This window comes from Gracilinanus agilis, chromosome 4 (genome assembly GCF_016433145.1).
Source record: "Gracilinanus agilis isolate LMUSP501 chromosome 4, AgileGrace, whole genome shotgun sequence".
In the NCBI taxonomy this organism is placed as follows: domain Eukaryota; kingdom Metazoa; phylum Chordata; class Mammalia; order Didelphimorphia; family Didelphidae; genus Gracilinanus; species Gracilinanus agilis.
Genome location: NC_058133.1, coordinates 45,284,868 through 45,302,584, shown reverse-complemented (window position 1 = coordinate 45,302,584; position 17,717 = coordinate 45,284,868). Strand labels below are relative to the sequence as shown.

General features: G+C 41.6%; 1 protein-coding gene across 1 annotated transcript in view; it reads right to left on the bottom strand.

Annotated features, from left to right (window-relative positions):
* Positions 1-624: 624 nt before the first annotated feature.
* Positions 625-17,717, bottom strand: part of MCOLN2 (mucolipin TRP cation channel 2) — a 61,956-nt gene continuing 44,863 nt past the window's right edge. The window contains exons 11-13 of the mRNA XM_044673623.1: positions 10,085-10,291; positions 7,587-7,708; positions 625-1,577 (exon numbers count right to left, since the gene is read on the bottom strand). Coding sequence (XP_044529558.1) covers positions 1,541-1,577; positions 7,587-7,708; positions 10,085-10,291 — 366 coding nt within the window. The 3' untranslated portion in view covers positions 625-1,540. The remainder of the gene's footprint in view (positions 1,578-7,586; positions 7,709-10,084; positions 10,292-17,717) is intronic.

Genomic DNA, 17,717 nt, shown 5'->3' with positions numbered 1-17,717 from the left:
TCAGCAAAAAAAGTCAGCCAAGGAGAGAGGGAGGAGTCTGGGGAATTGCAGAAATAAACCAGGTCCCCGTACCATTAGAAAAGGAGAAAGTGTCTTCAAACCTTCGAAATGAGCTTCCCTAATGGAGACTTGGGGGTAAGGGAAAAGACCCAGAATTGGAGAATGGTTTGTCCCATATGTACTCATTAACTGCAGTTGTGAGAGCCACATGTCCCGCTCCTATAAGGAACTTGGAATAGATGATGCAGAGGGAAAGTTACAAATTGTCACGATTTTTAAAAAAATACAATGTTACAACACATGTAGGAGAACCTTGAAGGGAGATTTTTCTTCTTTTAAGTTCTTCCACTGGGAGCATCAGACAGTACTGGAGGGAGGCAGAAGAAAAAATAAAAGAGATCTCAGAAGAAAGCCCTTGTCAGAGGATAATGGGAGTGTGTGAGACCATCATTAATCTCTCCTTCTCTCTTTTCCTCTTCTCTCCCCCACCTCCTATAAAATCTGAGTTCTGAATTCCTTGGTTTAGACAGGGAGTCGTCTACCACCACCATTGATTACTCGAATGCTGACATCCTAACATGAAACCTATTAGGCAGTATCATGAATTTTCATAAAAATATATTTATTGATTTAACAAAATTGCCATATTACCATAACTTGAAGGGTAAACAGCACATTAATGGTGTTCAATCTGGAATTGGCTTATATTAAAAATGTGTGCTGTCCATACAACAACCGTGTCTCCTCCCTCCGACCCTCAATTAGGTTAGTGTGCAGTTACCAAGAAACCAGAGTGGTAGGGATGGGTTCAAATGAGCCAGAGTCCAGCTAATACACGAGCCAACCCATTAAGATTTCTAAATTACATTGGAGTAGAGGAAAACCACAGGAAGAAAAAATTTAGAAATAGATTCAAGAAATGTCTCATAACATTAAATTGCTTTAGAATAATTTTTAAAATCTTTGTATCTTCAAATGGCTGAAAAGGTCTTCAGTTTGGGGTCTCTAGATTAGAATTCAGCAACCGACCTCACTTCCATGTTGCTGGTGAGTCGCTGAAACATCTTCCATCCCCAGCAACCACTTTTCTTCTCCTGCTGGTCTTCACTTTGAACAATATCTATGTATGTAGTTTTTACGCCATTGTTTTACACCTTTTGAAAGAAGTCATCTTTTCCCTCCTTCTCTCTACTCCCCCTACCCCCAACAAATGTTTCATCCCATAAATAAGACAAACAGGGGGGGAAAAATAGGTTGTCCCCATCCTATGTGTGTAAACTTCTAGTGAGAGGGGGGAGCCAGTCTTTGGAATCCAAGTTCATAAAAAGTGGCTCCAGTCCTTCAGCCAGCCAGCGGCGCAATCAGCAACTTCTCTTTCCCACTTGACAGTTCAATAAGTCAGTCTGTTTATGGAAACACAGGTCCAAGCTCGGTCTATTTGCAATGTGGGTGACCGTTTCAACAACAATAGCCTGGTCCCACCCTACATTTCCACGGTGTAAGGAGGCCTGAAATTCCATTCTCTGCGGCCAACAGGTCCTTAGTTAATAAGTATCAAATTGTCATCACTTTCTCGCCTGAAACACAGAGAGAGGGAGGAGGTGGGAGTAAAGAAGATGGAAGAACAGCTGATTCAAAATCCTTACTACGGAGAATCAAGAGCACATATAGCAAGGTGTCTACTTTGGCGTGGGGAACAGTCAGGTTAAATGCACTTTTGTTTTTAGGGTTTGGGAGTGAGGAGAGGAAGGACCTGTGATTTCATGAAAGTGTGGTGCTTCCGAGGGCGGAAAATTCATCCACCAACACAGATCATCTCCTCTGAGAAGTGGCTGCAGTCACAGAACTGTGCTGTCAGAGGCAGGATTTGAACTCAGAGTTTTCTGACTTAACGCCAGCCCTCTCTGCCTCTTAAGCACATCAGAGCATTTTAAAAAGAGAAACATACATACTTTTAAGGACCGGTTACATGTTCTGCCCAAAGGACTGAAATTTTCCTGGGTTAAACCATCTTTTACAAACCTTTGTTCTTGTTTTGTTCAGACCTTTTCTGAGCTGAAGTAGGTGACTTTCTTATTTTCTAATAGTCTCTAAAGATGGAAGATGCCTCTGACGTGACTATCAACCCTTCATCCTGTGTTTACTGAATATTGTGCTTACACCTGGGACTGTTATGAACTCCTTTCCCACACTTTCAGGCCTAGATGACATAAATTCATTAAAGAATGGCTCTTTTTACATACCATCATTCCTTCTACTGTGCCCCTCCTACTTGCTCATCAAACAGCATGATTATCTCATTGCCTTTGCAATTAAAGTTCTAATAGACTGCAAGCTGCTTGAGGTCAGGAACTAAACTGTTCATTCATTCTTATGTCACTGGTGCTTACCACAGGCTCTTACATATGTGGATTAGATCTATCAGTAGGAACCTAACACACCTTTCTTAGACTGAATTTATTGGGTTTAAGTTCTCGTACATGCTATTTCCCCCAAAAGAATATAAGATCCTTGAGGGCAGAAACCATTTCTTTTCTTTTCATTTTTTCCTTACTTTTAAATCTTTGTATTCCCAGAAGCTACCACCATGCCTGGTAGAAGAAAGTACTCAAAAATGCGCTCACTGTGTCAGGCTGATGGTCCATTTGTGGCTAAGCACCTCAAAGGCAAGCTATCTCTACTCAGCCATTACCTATACTTCTCTCTAGTATTAGTTCAGCTCAGTGATTCCCAAAGTGGGCGCCACCGCCCCCTGGTGGGTGCTGCAGCGATCCAGAGGAGTGGTGATGGCCACAGGTGCATTTATCTTTCCTATTAATTGTTATTACATTTTTTTAAAAAATTAATTTCCAGGGGGCACTAAGTAATTTTTTTCTAGAAAGGGGGCGGTAAGCTAAAAAAGTTTCTGAACCACTGGTCAGCTTTTCATCTCATTCCATTGAAATAAAACTTAATAAGATCACCGGTGACCACTTTTCTGGTTAAACCAAAAGCTTCTTTTATTTTTCCCCTCTCCTACACACTTATTACTTTTGATACTGTTAATGCTCAACTATTCTTTGATCCTTTTTGTAGCTTTGGGTTAAAATTCACAGTCCTTTTATTACCTAATTGCTAAAGTAGAAGATCTCAAAGGTCTTTTTCAGCCCTTTGATTCTATGATCTTTGGTTAGTTTCTCTTTCTTGCTTTTGCCAGTAATTACAAACATCTCCCTGGATTAATCTTTCCTTGAGAAACTTTTTTACTTTAATGGACTCTTGCCACCAAAGACAAGTCAAGTTGTCATCAGCCTTAACCTACTTATATTCCTTGACGTCCACAGCGTACGTCCATTAAGAATTATGCTCCAGGGGCAGCTGGGTAGCTCAGTGGATTGAGAGTCAGGCCTAGAAATGGGAGGTCCTAGGTTCAAATCTGGCCTCAGACACTTCCCAGCTGTGTGACCCTGGGCAAGTCACTTGACCCCCATTGCCCACCCTTACCACTCTTCCACCTAGGAGCCAATACACAGAAGTTAAGGGTTTAAAAAATAAATAAATAGAAAAAAATTAAAAAAAAAAAAAAAGAATTATGCTCCAGATGTCCTGCCGTGGCCTAAAACTGAAAATCATCACCCATTCCTAATGTGACCCACAGCAACAAAAAAAGAAGGCTAAATGCAGACACATCTTGAATTTGAATTCTATTTCTGCTACTTACTATCTCTATGAACTTGTGCAAATTATTCACCTCTGAGGACCTTCATCCCCTCATCTGTAGAATGAAGGAATTCAGTGGGGGTTACCTGCAAGGTCCTTTTATTGTTAAAAGCAGAAGTTGTTAACCTTCTTTGTGTCAAGAACCCCTTTGGTACCCTGAAGAATCTATGGACACCTTCTAGAATCATATTTTCAGAGGCATAATAAATAAAAGGTCAATGAAAATTAAGATGTATTTTTTTTCCTCTCCAAGTTTTTAGACTCCTTGAAATCTCTACATGAGCAAGCTAGATCCGGGATGCTATGGCTATTGCTCTTCACTAACAATTTCCTTTACTTCCCACCAGTGGTAACAACTTCCACATACTCAAGCTAGCATCTACCCTTCATTCCACCTTTTACTTTATAGCCCTTAAATGGGCTTTGTTTACCAAAGGTCCTGGTTGTTGATTTGGTATCTTTCTCTTCTTCCTAATTCCTGTCCAGTCTGTCAATGAGTCCCAAATCCACCATGCATCTGTCAGTCAATGGTTAGATATGGCATGAGCATGGGTGGCAGGGAGGCCATTCACAGATGGAGCTGTTCTTTGCAAAGAAATGGCTTTTCTAATATACCACAATTACCGCCCCTTGGGGCAGTTTGTGGTATAAACTAAGCAGCCAAATTCCAATGACATTTCAATTATCTTTGAGGCGTCATACCTCCACATCCTCTAATGTATTTGTCTTCGCAAAAAAACAAACAAAAAAAAAACAACAAATAACAAACAGGCCCACAATTCTCAAAGCCCTCCACCAAACAGGGCACCACTCAGGAGCCAAATGCCAATCAAAGAAAATGAATTTGCATTTATCCAAGCTCACTGCTGCAATTAAATGTTCGTAGAGGATGAAATGTCATTAAAAATCGACTCTTCTCAGAAGCCCTCATTTCATATTTACTAGGCATTCTTTGGAAATGCTCAATCATATCCTCATTTCAAATCCCAAGACAGGCTATGAATTGATTAACAGAGAAATACGTTCTAAGCTCTGAAACAGCAACTCAATTTTTCTGTCTTTTTCCCCCCTAGGGGTGGTTTAGATTATTTTTCTCAAACAAATAGAAATTCAGTCTTTTGATATAGGAAAAGAGGTATTTTGCAGCTGTATCACCATTCTCCCTTTTCTTATTTGCTACAAATATATACATATCTATGTGTGTATATATATTTATATATGTGTACGTGTATACATGTATATATTTTAGTGGAGACTCAAAAGCTCCTAGTTAAGAGGAAACTGCAACCTTCTAAGCATACTTAAGAAGCTACAGGGTTCAGACTCTCAGTCTAGTCCTCCAACTACTTCTCTGCTTCTGTTAAATCTGACTTGAGGGCACAAGGCAGGGTGCTGTTTGAATAATCTCCTGCAGAACTCAGAAGTCAGCTAGGAAAAGAGGCCTTCCCAGGCAGGCAAAGGAGCCAGTAGGGAGAGATCTGACCAAGCATCTGAATGTGGTCTCTTCTGAAGTCAGCTTTCCTCCTCTAGCCAAAGTTACCCCCTTCCAGAGAGAGGGAAAAGGCCTTCGATGCTCAGCGCTCTCTTCTCTCCCTCCCAAATTAAGTGTTCACTGCTAATACTATCTTCACACAGCCGGATTTGGTTGTTTTTGTTTGTTTGTTTTTTCCTCTAACCCAGGGTTCTTATTCTTTTTCTGTGTATCATAGCCTCTTTTGGTAATCTAGTAAAGTCTATGAACACTTCTCAGAATAATGTTCTTTTCTAAATTTCATAATGGAAAGAAATACTGTATTTCAGTTTGAAGTTAAAAATAAAGTCATATTTTTCCCCTCAGCCAAGTTCACTGATTCCAGGCTAAGGACCCCCACTCTAAACCAGTGGTTCCCAAACGTTTTTGGCCTACTGCCCCCTTTCCAGAAAAAAATATTACTTAGCCCCCTGGAAATTAATTTTTTCAATTTTAATAGCAATTAATAGGAAATATAAATGCACCTGTAGCTATCACCACCCCCCTGGATTGCTGCAGCACCCACCAGGGAGTGGTGGCACCCACTTTGGGAATCACTGCTCTAAACCAAAAGAAAAAAACAATCCTTAATACTTAATTTTGCTTTGAAAACACACTTATTCAACTCAAGTTAATTCATTCAGTACCTTGTGAGCTTCTCAAAGCACTAGATGCTGAAAACAAAGATGGAAACAAAACAATCCATGCCCTCAAGGAGCCTGTGTTCTACTCTCCTAACTGTAGCATCCAACAACACACTGCTCACACTATATAAAAATGCCCTTTAGGGCCAGTTGGGTGGCTCAGTGGAGAGTGCCAGGTCTGGAGTGGGGAGAACCTGGGTTCAAATCTGACCTCAGACATTTCCTAGCTGACTGACTTAACCCCAACTGCCTACTCCTTACCACTTCTTTTGTCTTGAAACCCATACTTGATTCTAAGAGAAAAAGCAAAGGGTTTGGGAGTTGGCGGTTTTTAAGGTGCCTTAGAATTTTAGAGAAATCATTTCTTAAATCCCATGTTCTCAGTCTTGGCTAAGTGGCTCATAGGTTTATAGTTAGAAGGAAACTCTGTAGTTGTCTTGTTAAGGAATCCCCGGAAATCCCATATTCTCAGCCTTGTTCAAGTGACTCCTAAAGTCTGTAGTTGGAAGGCAATCTTGCTAACAAGGAGACACAGGAAATTCCATGTTCTCAACCTTGGTCAAATGGCTCATAAAGTCTATAGTAGGAAAGGACCTCTGGGATCATCTTGTTCATTTACAGTTCTTCTTACTGAAGAATGAAAGCCGACAACCTCAAGCCCAACCCTATCACTTTACAAATGAGCAAACTGAGATCCAGAGAGGTGAAGTAATTTGAATAAGGTCATAACTGGTAGCAGACATGGGATTTCGACTCAAGTCATCTGATTCTAAATCCAGATTCTTTCACCACACAAAAAATTCCTTCAGAATCCTTTTACCTCTTATCTCTATACCTTCACACAGGTTATCCCCCATGCTTGGAATACTTTCCCCCAGGAACTGGTATGATTCCTACCCTTTCCCTCCTCCTCCCCAAATATACTTGTATATATTTTAATTTTTTAATTATATGCTTCTTTCTCTCCGGTGTTATAAGGAGAGCCATCTGTCAGTGAGAATCTTTTTTCCTTTAGTCCTGTTCCTGCTTTCCTTCCAACCTTACCACCTCTGTTCACCATCTAAGGGGGGAAATGTGGTTAGTGAAGCGTTTATTGTAGGAACTGGGACTTTTAGGTAGAGAGGTAATTGATAGTGCAGATACCAACTGGCAGAAGGTAACTGGATTGTGGGAGATTTATTTATTTATATATTTAGTTAGATCATCCCAATTCCCTTCCCTTCCTTCCCTTCCCTTCAATAAACCCTGTTTAAAAACATTTGGGTATCCTGTAAGCTTTCTCCTGTTGGCCTTCCCAAACCCTGAGATCCTTCTGATTACTGGTTGTAACAATCATTCCTTAAACATCTAAAATCCCCAATACCACCCTAGTATCTTTTAGATACTGAATTCACCAGCAAAATATAAACTCCCCAAGGTCAAGGGCTGTGCCCATTTTTGTCACTGTATTTCCAGAGTCTAGTACAGGGCTTGACATGTGGTAGGAATTTAATAAACATTTCTTAGACTGAAATGAATTCAACTTGACTGGTTATACAAAATCATATTAACTGGTCTCATAAGAAGAGATGGTCATTTTCTAAAGGGCCTGGCAGAAAAAGAAACCAAAGATTCCCTGGAATTAGTAGTTTTTGAAACATGGCTTTCACCTTGGAGTACATTCTTTAGACCAGAGAAAAGTCTCTCAGGAACACCCAAGGGCATCAATGAATCAAATAAATGGCCATACCCACCTTCGACAGCAGCAGAGAAAGGTCATGGGGGTTGGGGCTTGTTTCTGGTACTCTTCACTGCCACTACATTCCTTTAGGAATTCCTGAAGGTCCGTTAGTGGAAAGCCATTCTGTTGGTATTTCTTTAAAAAGCACATAATGATGTTACCTTATTTATAGAGAATGAGAAATCACTCCCATTGTCAACTGCCCAAACCCACCTAGGCTAGAATAGAGCTCTCCCACACTAGGAACAGAGATCCAAGAACTGATACTACCTAAGTTGAATTAAACTGTCACTACAGGAACAGAGAAGGCAGGGCCACCATGGAAACCAAGATACAAACGAAAATAAAAATCCAAGAGAGAAAGGGAGGGAGGGAATTCTTCAAAAACTACATGTGCATATTGGAGTGTGCTAGAAAGTGTAAAGGGCTATAAGGTATTGGGATTAAGCTGGACAAATAGAGAGATGGGACTCCCTGAAAGCATAAGATATATTTGTAAAGTTTAATAAAGTTTAATCACTCTGTACCTCCCCCAACCATGTGAGCTCCTAATCTCCTTATGTTCAATGGAAGTGACCAGCATCAATATTTAAGCTTAGAATACTTTTAGGAATATTTCAGCTTCAAAGAGTCATTCTCTAGAATTATAGTAGGTAGCTATTATCTCCCACATAAGTGCTCACTCTTGTTATTAAAGCAAATTGCATTTGATGCTAATGTGAAGGTGACGATTCACTAATCTCCTTGTACACATGATTGCTGATTAGAGTTTCTCAATGAAGTTGACTTTCCAGGTGTCATGGGTCACATTTGAAAAGGAAGCTAAGCAAGAGAGGAGCTGGAACTCCCAACCTCTTCCCAATGATGGCATTATAACCCATGTTGATCTCCATGGACAGTGAGGCTTATCATCTGAAAAATGAGCTTCCATAGAACTACCATCTGCTGTTGAGCAACATCATTATAAACACAGTGAGCTAGAGAGATGTCACACTGGAGACTCTTCAAGCTACGTGGATCTTGCCTGGAAAGATAGTGTCTATCCTCAGGTCCCAGAATCTGATTTGGAAGGGGCCTCCAAGGCCCTCTAGACTAAGTCGCACCTGAACAAGAAGAGTTCTCTTACATTTCTGACAAGTGGTCACTTAGCCTTTGTTTGAAAATGTCTAGGAAGAGGAAATCACTATCTTCTGGGATAGCCATCTGAAAACAGCTCTAAATGTTTTTTTTTTAAGACAAACATTTATTATCTCTCACTCCCATTATCTCCTCAACTGAAATAGACATATAAAAATATACACACATGTATATACCTACACATGTGTTGGTAAACACATACATACATGGGCACATGCACACAAATATATGTGAATATGTGCATGCCACACAAAATGTTGTCATGTGTTATGTGCATGCATATAAGCATGTATGTGCTTATGTATGTATTTGTGTTACACTATATACTCACACATGTGTGTTTATATTTTTCCTCATAACATACATAGTACAATAAAACACATTTTCACATGGGCCATGTCCAAAAATATTCCAAAATTGATGTCTTATTCTTCCTAAAATATAGTATCCGGAGCTGAACAAATTACTCTAGATGGGAACTGTGTACTCCTCTACCTCTGAAACCACAGCATTGTTCCTGGATGGGGTGTGTCAATCTCTGGACACTATTTAACCCAAGTCAGAATTAGCTATAAAACACAATGTTACATAATAAATGATGCCTCACCTAAACTTTCTCCCCTTCTCCCCTCAGCACCCCTACTCCCCCAAAACAGTACTCTGTATACAACAGGTGCTTGACAAGCTTTTATTAATTTATCTACTGGGATAATAATCATGGAAATAATAGAAGTCTCTTCTCTTACTCGATTTTAAATGAACCTTTAGGGCTAAGTACATTTTGATGTTTTTTAAGCTTAATGTGAAGAGAGAAAATCACAGGTACTTGGCTAGTCATCATGGCTGTGCCCAAATTGGTATCCAGTATTTAGCTCACAAGCAGCAATATCTTGCTCTGTATGAACTGATTACTGGAATGTCACCATTTTAAGTTTGTTTTGCTGCTGGATGAAAATGCATCTCCCTTTCAGATCTGAACAGAAGATCACATAGTACTGCTGTTCTGAAAAATTTACCTCCCCAGGGCTTCAGTTACATTATCTATAAAATGAAGGCATTGAACAAGATGAGCTCTAAGAGCCTTTCCAGCTCTCACTATGCTCCCTTCTCTAACTGGTGCATCCTGTAGTCACCCAACACCTTTCAAAAGAAAACATGAACCGTTTATTAAATATCTACTTTCAAAGCTCTCTGTCTCTTCCTTCTCCCCCCTCTCTCTCTGTCTCTTCCCCTTACAACCCCCAAACTCTTCCCCCACATCCCCATCTGGCTCTTGGTTAATTAGTGACAAAACTTTTATTTTCTTATAGTATCCCCCCCCACACACCGGTAACAAAAGATTGAATAATTGATTAAGACGAAATAACAATTTACCTTAATGGTGTCATAGGAGTCTGTAATAAGTGCAATGAAGAGACTGAGAATCATGTAGATAAAAAGGCTGATGAAGGAATATAAATACACACGACTGAAGAGCCACACCAAGATGCTCTTCTGCTGGATCTGAGCAAAGGTCGCAAACATGTCATCGCCGTTGACCAGAGAAAACAGACATTCTGCCACTGTGCTCAGGTCTTCAAACTTGTGTGGAGTTGGGAGGGAAAAGAAGAAAAGAAGAGGAGAGCTTTTCATTTCTAAAGTCCATTTACACAGTAGAAAAAGTAGCTCAGCTTTGTTTTGAAAACATTAGGAACTCAGAAATCTACTGGCAATGAAAACTCCCAGGGGCTTCCACCCAGCCATGCATGCATATGTTTCTGATTGGGGATGCCAGCTTGGGTCCTTTGCCATGTTATCAGGATCACCTCCTAGCTGTTCAGATAGCTATTATTGATAGAAAGAAAATCTGTAGGCCCAAGAGCCCAAGGGTTAAACCCTTAGATACGAAGAGAAAGAGAATCATACTATTTGGAAAACAGCAAGGTTCCATTAGGTGAGATAATTCAGCTCTTCTTCCAGAAGTCTATTAGTCCAAACGAGGTATCTTCCTAAACCGATGTTCTGATTGTTATCCCTCTCCTACTTAAAAACATGCAATGACTCTCTAATGGTTAATAAACAAGCCCAGACTTCTTCTCCGCTTGACTTTTCAAGTCTCTCGATAATCTAGCTGCCATTTACCCACTCAAATCTATTTTTAAAATAAATTTTCTTTTTAAAAAATTATTAATTTCATTTAATCAACAACATTAACTTTGCAACATAAAGAAAAAAAGAACAAAAAAGAATGTACACAAAACTGCAAACCTCTGTTACAGCTTTTTAAAAATAGAGATTAATAAGTGACTAGGTAGATTGGCAGCCAGGCCTAGAGATGGGAGGTCCTAGGTCCAAATCTGGCCTCAGATACTTCCTAGCTATGTGACCCTGGGCAAGTCACTTAACCCTATTACCTATCCCTTACTGCTCTTCTGCCTTGGAATCCATACGCAGTATTGATTCTAAGAAGGAAGGTAAGGGTTTTTAGAAAAATAAATAAAATAAAAACAGAGACTAAATTTCACATAGTAATAACAAAATTGCCCCATTTGTAGTCTCCTTTTTTTTTTTAAATTCTATTACTTAGTTTCCCTCAGCACCCTCTTCTTCAATCAGACCAAATTCCTCTGTGCATTCCCACCTCAAAAGTCCTTCCTCACTAGGAAATACATGCATGGCTCATCCTCTTTCTCTCCTTGTCCAAATTTTTTTTTTTTTTAATTTTAAACCCTTAACTTTTGTGTATTGACTTGTAGGTGGAAGATTGGTAAGGGTAGGCAATGGGGGTCAAGTGACTTGCCCAGGGTCACACAGCTGGGAAGTGTCTGAGGCCGGATTTGAACCTAGGACCTCCCGTCTCTAGGCCTGGCTCTCACTCCACTGAGCTACCCAGCTGCCCCCTCCCTGTCCAAATTTTTAACCGTTTTTCAAAGTCTAACTCTTTCTACCTCCTCTAGAAAGCATCCCGTGGCCTCCTTCAGTCCATTCCCATCTCTCTTGGTTGCATTCTTACAAAATTTAGTCATATATTACAGCAACTAACTATTCTCTAAATTATTTCATAACCTTTTATTTTGCCACTTTCAATAGAGTTTAAGGAACTGGAGGGGCAAAGACTACACTCTATACCCTTTCACCTGCACCAAAAAAGTCCAACAGGGACTATACTCAATACTTACTGATTGACCAAGACTATTCTTTTGCTGTTGAGTATTAAGGTTATGAGATTTAGAGCTGGAGGGAAGCTTAGAAGGTGAATAGTTGGGGGCAGCTGGGTAGCTCAGTGGATTGAGAGTCAGGCCTAGAGATGGGAGGTCCTAGGTTCAAATCTGGCCTCAGACACTTCCCAGCTGTGTGACCCTGGGCAAGTCACTTGACCCCCATTGCCCACCCTTACCACTCTTCCACCTAGGAGCCAATACACAGAAGTTAAGGGTTAAAAAAAAAAAAAAAGGTGAATAGTCTATCCCGTTGATTTTAGATTAGGATTAGGATTTAGGTTAGGATTTAGATTAGGAAATTAAGGTCTACAAATTAAAATTAAGAAATTAAGGTCTACAAAGGTAACTAACCTATGGTCACATAAGCCATGGCTGAGTGAGGATTTGAACCAAAGTCCTCTGAATCCAAATCCAGTGCTCACCATCTACTATATCACACTGTCTACAAGAAAAGAACTAGGATTCAAATAACCAAGAAAAATATCTGAAAAGTAGGGGTACTCTAGGTCTTTTGGAATTAAGTAGTGCTAGGGTAAATCTTTGTGTAGGACCCAAAGGAAACATATAAAGGTGCATATTCTGCTAATAAAACAAAAAAGGAGAGGTCTTTTTGAGCTGCCCTCTTAATTCTGGCTCTTCCCTCCACTCTCTGCCCTGTACCATCCCCTCTCTGCCAGACACACACACACACACACACACACACACACACACACACACACACTCACTCTGATGATGTTGGCTCCTGAGGTTCTTAAAGAAACTTTCCATGATTCTCTGCCATGGATGCTGTCACACCTCTGCCTTTTGTATAACTTCTGGCCCTTGGACGCTAAGGAAGTATCACTGATGGATCCATCCTCACCCAACTACCACTGAACAGAGAGACAATCAGAATCCTAGGCACTGGGCTAGCAGCCATGGGAGATTTGTGAGCTACCTACAGGCATCCGTGGACTGGCCAGTTAGAGTTAGGGTATGAAACCATACACCATCGAGAGAGAAAGCAAATTCTCCCACAGAGGGATCAGCCCAAAGACATGTACCTCATTAACAACATCTTCAACCAGCCAAGCTAACCAGGACTTCTGTTAACGAGCCAGAAGGCAGTGTTAAAGAAACACACACAAACACACACACACACACACACACACACACACACACACACACACACACACACACACACACACACACACACACACGGGAATGCACCAGTAAGCAAGTCATTTAACAATGTGCAAATTTTTATTTAACAGTAAAAAGGTCAGAGCTTACAGAGTAAATCATTTCCATTCCCACCACGGGCCTTGAGCCAGTGAATTTAAAACAGTTTTCTGTACTTGTCAATCATCACTGGACAGCTCCATCAATAAGTCATGTTTATTTCCCGGAACTCCATTAGGATCGAGCCAATTAGTGTTCCTAATTGCAAAACCCAAGAAAATTCTAGGCTTCACAGAATGTCCAGAATTGCAAGCATCCCAGGCCTGTCTGGTAAATAGCAGTAAAAGGATACTGATTGGGTTGGAATGGAGGTCAGTATCAAATTCATTCCTCCTGTTTCTTCCGCATTAATTAAGGCACAGTTAAATTGGAAAGCATTAAAGAGATTTATGCTCATGAAGCCTCCCCTCCCCGGTGTGTGTTTAAGACTTATCTCACCCCACCTATCGGCTGTGGAGAGCGAAGCCCCAATAAGTTACAAGCGGCTGGCCCCCACTCTCTGTCATTTCATGCACTGTTACCTAGGGAGCTCACGCTGACAGCAGAAGGAGCTGGGAGCCAGAGCCAATTTCCGCAGCCAATTTCCTTGTACTGGGGGGGAGTCTCATGATAACAAGTCGATTTTGATTTTTTTCTTCTTTTTTTCCCTTTTTTAAAAAATATACAGAGTTTGGAAGAGGAGACGAGGCCCCGTCTAACGTGCTTTGGGGCAGGAGAACTACTTTTTATCATTCACAGGGGCTCGGGAGCCCTGCTTGGGTCCTGAGGGATGATTCTTGAAAGACCCAGTCAGAAGGCGGCACCATCCACAAGCCTAACGTTCCCTCCCACCCCCAGCTATGTGACAGTGAGAGAGACCCAAGTCTGTAGGACATCGCTTGCATGGCTGAGCCAGAGTCATCACTATCCCAAGTCTACCTCCCAGATCTCTTAGGTCCATTCCAGCATTCACATTCTACGGCTCTCCAGCTCTGACTGGCTCCCAGCCAGTGGGCAGTAAAGGAAGACAAGCAGGGCAGATGGACGATCTTTATCCTTAACTCGACTGCGGGGCCAGCGCCAGCTCTGGGGACCTTGAACCATATTCAGATAGTGTCCAGCCAGTGAGCGATTTTATTCGGGTTCGGTTTTTAAAGATTGGGTACAGGGCCGGAGAGCGGCTTAACTAAAGGGCACAGAAGGCTCTGAATAGAGAAGTCATCTATATTCTACCAACAACTCTGCCCAGCGCTTGGGCAAACAGCTTAACTTCCTTGGATCATGCTCTAAAGATGACAAGAACCTGTCAAAAGCAATCGCTTTCATCTGACCCTCCCTCTACATCCAAACTGGCACTGCCTTATCTCTCACCTAGGCTAACAGTGTTGGCCCCCTTACTGGCATCCTTGCTTCAAGTCTCTTCCAATCCATCCCTTACGCAGCTGCCAAAGTGATATTCAGGAATCATAGATGTGGGCTACGCTAGCCCCTGCTGTTCTTTGGCTCACAGATTTACCAGTGATAGAGACCTTAGAAGTCACTGAATCCAACCCACTCTGTTTTACAGATGGGAAAACTGGGACCCAGAGAGTCCGGGTGCTTTCAGAGGTCACAACAAGTGGGACTGCTGGGATTCAAACCTCCATTTTCATTCCACATCCCCTGACTTTCTCCAATATAAACTACATACTTCAATCTGGCACTCTAAACCCTTTGCAGTAGGGCTCCAGCCTTATTATACTTCATGTTCTATGTTCTAGACAAACTAGCCCATTTCCTCTTCCCTGTACATGACATTTCCCATCCCTAAAAGACAATTCTGTTTACCTCTCTCTCTCTCCGAAACTCTCATTTCCCCAGAAGCTCAGCTCAAGCGGCAGTCCCTCCCCACCCCAATTTTGCATTTCTTGTATTTACTTATACATGTACTTATTTTCCTAGGAGAAGGTAAGTTTCTTACAGGCAGGTTTCATTTCCATTTTTTTATCTTTGTATCCAGAGCCCTGTTTCTCCTAGGAGAAGGCAAACTCCTCGTAGACAGCTTCAGATTGCCAGTTTTGACTATATCCAGAGCTCCTAGAATATTGCATGGCATACAGCAAGTATGAAACAAGTGCCTGTTGAATGAGTGAGTGAATGAATGAACAGATCATAAGCCCTTGGAGGACAGGAACAATGCTGATTTTGCCTTGGAATTCAGACTCTTGAGCACCCAACCAGGCACCGAGTAGGCATTTTAAAAAGGTTCCTTGAACTGGATTGTTTAGTAATAATGACTGTAAAACACCCTGAAACCACACAGCTGATGAAAACACAAGACTGAATAATTCAAGATGTGGTTCCAGAGAACCTCAGTCACTTTTCCAGTTTTCTGTGTCTAGACATCTCGGTCTTGAAAGATTTGGGTACCAAAGTACATTGGTTGCAAAGCAAAGAGTCAACAAGAAAGAGGGAGTCCACCCTGGCTCTTTCTCAGCTAAATCACTGAAGTTCAGTAACAGTAAAGAGGAGGTCAAGAGATGGATGGAGAACCCTTGTTACTGAATGGTGGCCCAAAAGGATAACCTTCACTATTCCTTTTTCTCTTGTTTGGTTTAAAAAAAAAAAAAAGCATTACTATTGAGGCATGGACTATTTTACATTAATTCATGGAAGAGGTCTTGGGGCTAATCTCCTGAAAGGTTTCTGGACAACTCTCTGGCTCAAACAGACACTTGGTGATTTTCTCAACTTGGATTTGTAGGAGAAATTTCTGAATCTCATTTTAAGCCTGGGTAGCACGGGGCAGAAAGTGGTAACAGTCTAGTGATGCCCTAGAGGGCTAGTCCCACTCGTCACTGAGCCCCTTAACCAAGTTCTTTTTTATTTTTTATTTTTGAAAATATTTTTCCATGGTTACAGGATTCATTTTCTCTCCCTCCCCTCTCCCAGAGCCAATGAGCAATTCCCCTGGCTTATACAAATGTTATCTCCTTTCACCAAGTTCTTCACCCAAATGTGTGTGCCTCCTAGACTGACCTAAGCTATAAGACACACGCAGGAGCCTAAAGTGCCTACTGTGCAACCATGAACAAATACCACACCGAACTGACCAGCTCCCCAAGCTTCCATAATGGATAGCCAACCTCAGAGGAATAGAAGAAATGCTTCCTTCCTTGGGTTTTGCTCAGGGGGTATGCAGTAAGAGAAAGGGAGAATTGATATGGAAAATCCAAAGGAGAGGCCAGGTCCAATCCAGCCCAGAGAGCCTCTTAGTTATCACTTGGGCCAGTGAAAAGGATGAAAATGATTGAACCAAAACAAATTAATCCCATTCCTGTGTCAAAGAGGAGGCCTGGCCAAATGCTCAGGGAAACAAAAACTTGTGGTTATGTGGTTTTATAGCTACTGTTGAAATGTGAAATGGAGATCTGGGGAGATGTCAAAGCAAATTCAATTTGGAAACTTCCAGCCCTGAGATTCTATGATTCTGCTCCAGAGTAACTGGAGGCAGGGGCCAGAAAGAGGGGGGAAATGGGCAGCAAGATCTTCGGGAGCAAAAAGGATACAGCAGCTCCAACCCTCTGCTCTCCCTCCCCACCCCCAAGTCCCCCACTTCTGGGGTCTCTGAGCCAGGGGACTGCATGGATGACTCTTGAAAGCACCAAAACAAGCTGCAGAGGGCAATACAGAATTCCATGAAGTGCAACATTGCCCTCTAGTGGAAAATGGACATCAGCTTCTTCTCTCTCTCCCTCTCTCTCTCTCTCTTTTTAACTGCATTTGTGGGGGCAAAGGAAAAACACGAATGTGAATTTTTCCGATGACTAATATACTGAGTTCTCCAAGTCGGAGAAGACTTACCAGAGACTAATCTATAAGCATCAGTCATCTTTTTAATTTACTTGTAGCAGTCATCTCTTTAATTTCCTCGCACCAAGTCATCTTTCAAAGTATCGGCATGAAGTTGGAAGAGCAATAGAAAAGCCAAGGCATGACTCTAGAAGTCATTTCTTAAAGGCTATTCAAGCCTGGAGGATTGCTAACCATCCCAGGATAGTCTAAATGCGGCGCCTAATAGGGCCAGCAGTCATAGTCCTAGAAGCTGCAGGGTTGATTTATTTGCAGGACAAGGACCAGATTTTGCTTCTTTGAACAGGGTGCTAAGAGAGCTGTATGCCAGTACAACTGGCTGCAAAACCAAAAAGCTGTCTGTCAGGGCTTCAGGTATAATTGAATCTGTTTTGTTTTTTGTTTTTAATTTTTTTTTAAACCCTTAACTTCTATGTATTGACTTTAGGTGGAAGATTGGTAAGGGTAGGCAATGGGGGTCAAGTGACTTGCCCAGGGTCACACAGCTGGGAAGTGTCTGAGGCTGGATTTGAACCTAGGACCTCCTGTCTCTAGGCCTGGCTCTCAATCCACTGAGCTACCCAGCTGCCCCCTATAATTGAATCTGGAGCAACCCAGAGAGATCCCCAGGCAACTTTGAGAGCATTGGCTTTAAGGGCAGCTAGGTGACTCGGTGGATAGAGAGAAAAGCCTGGAGATGGAAGGTCCTGAGTTCAAATTTGACCATAGATACTTCCTAGCTGTAACCTTGGGCAAGTTATTTAAACCCAGTTGCC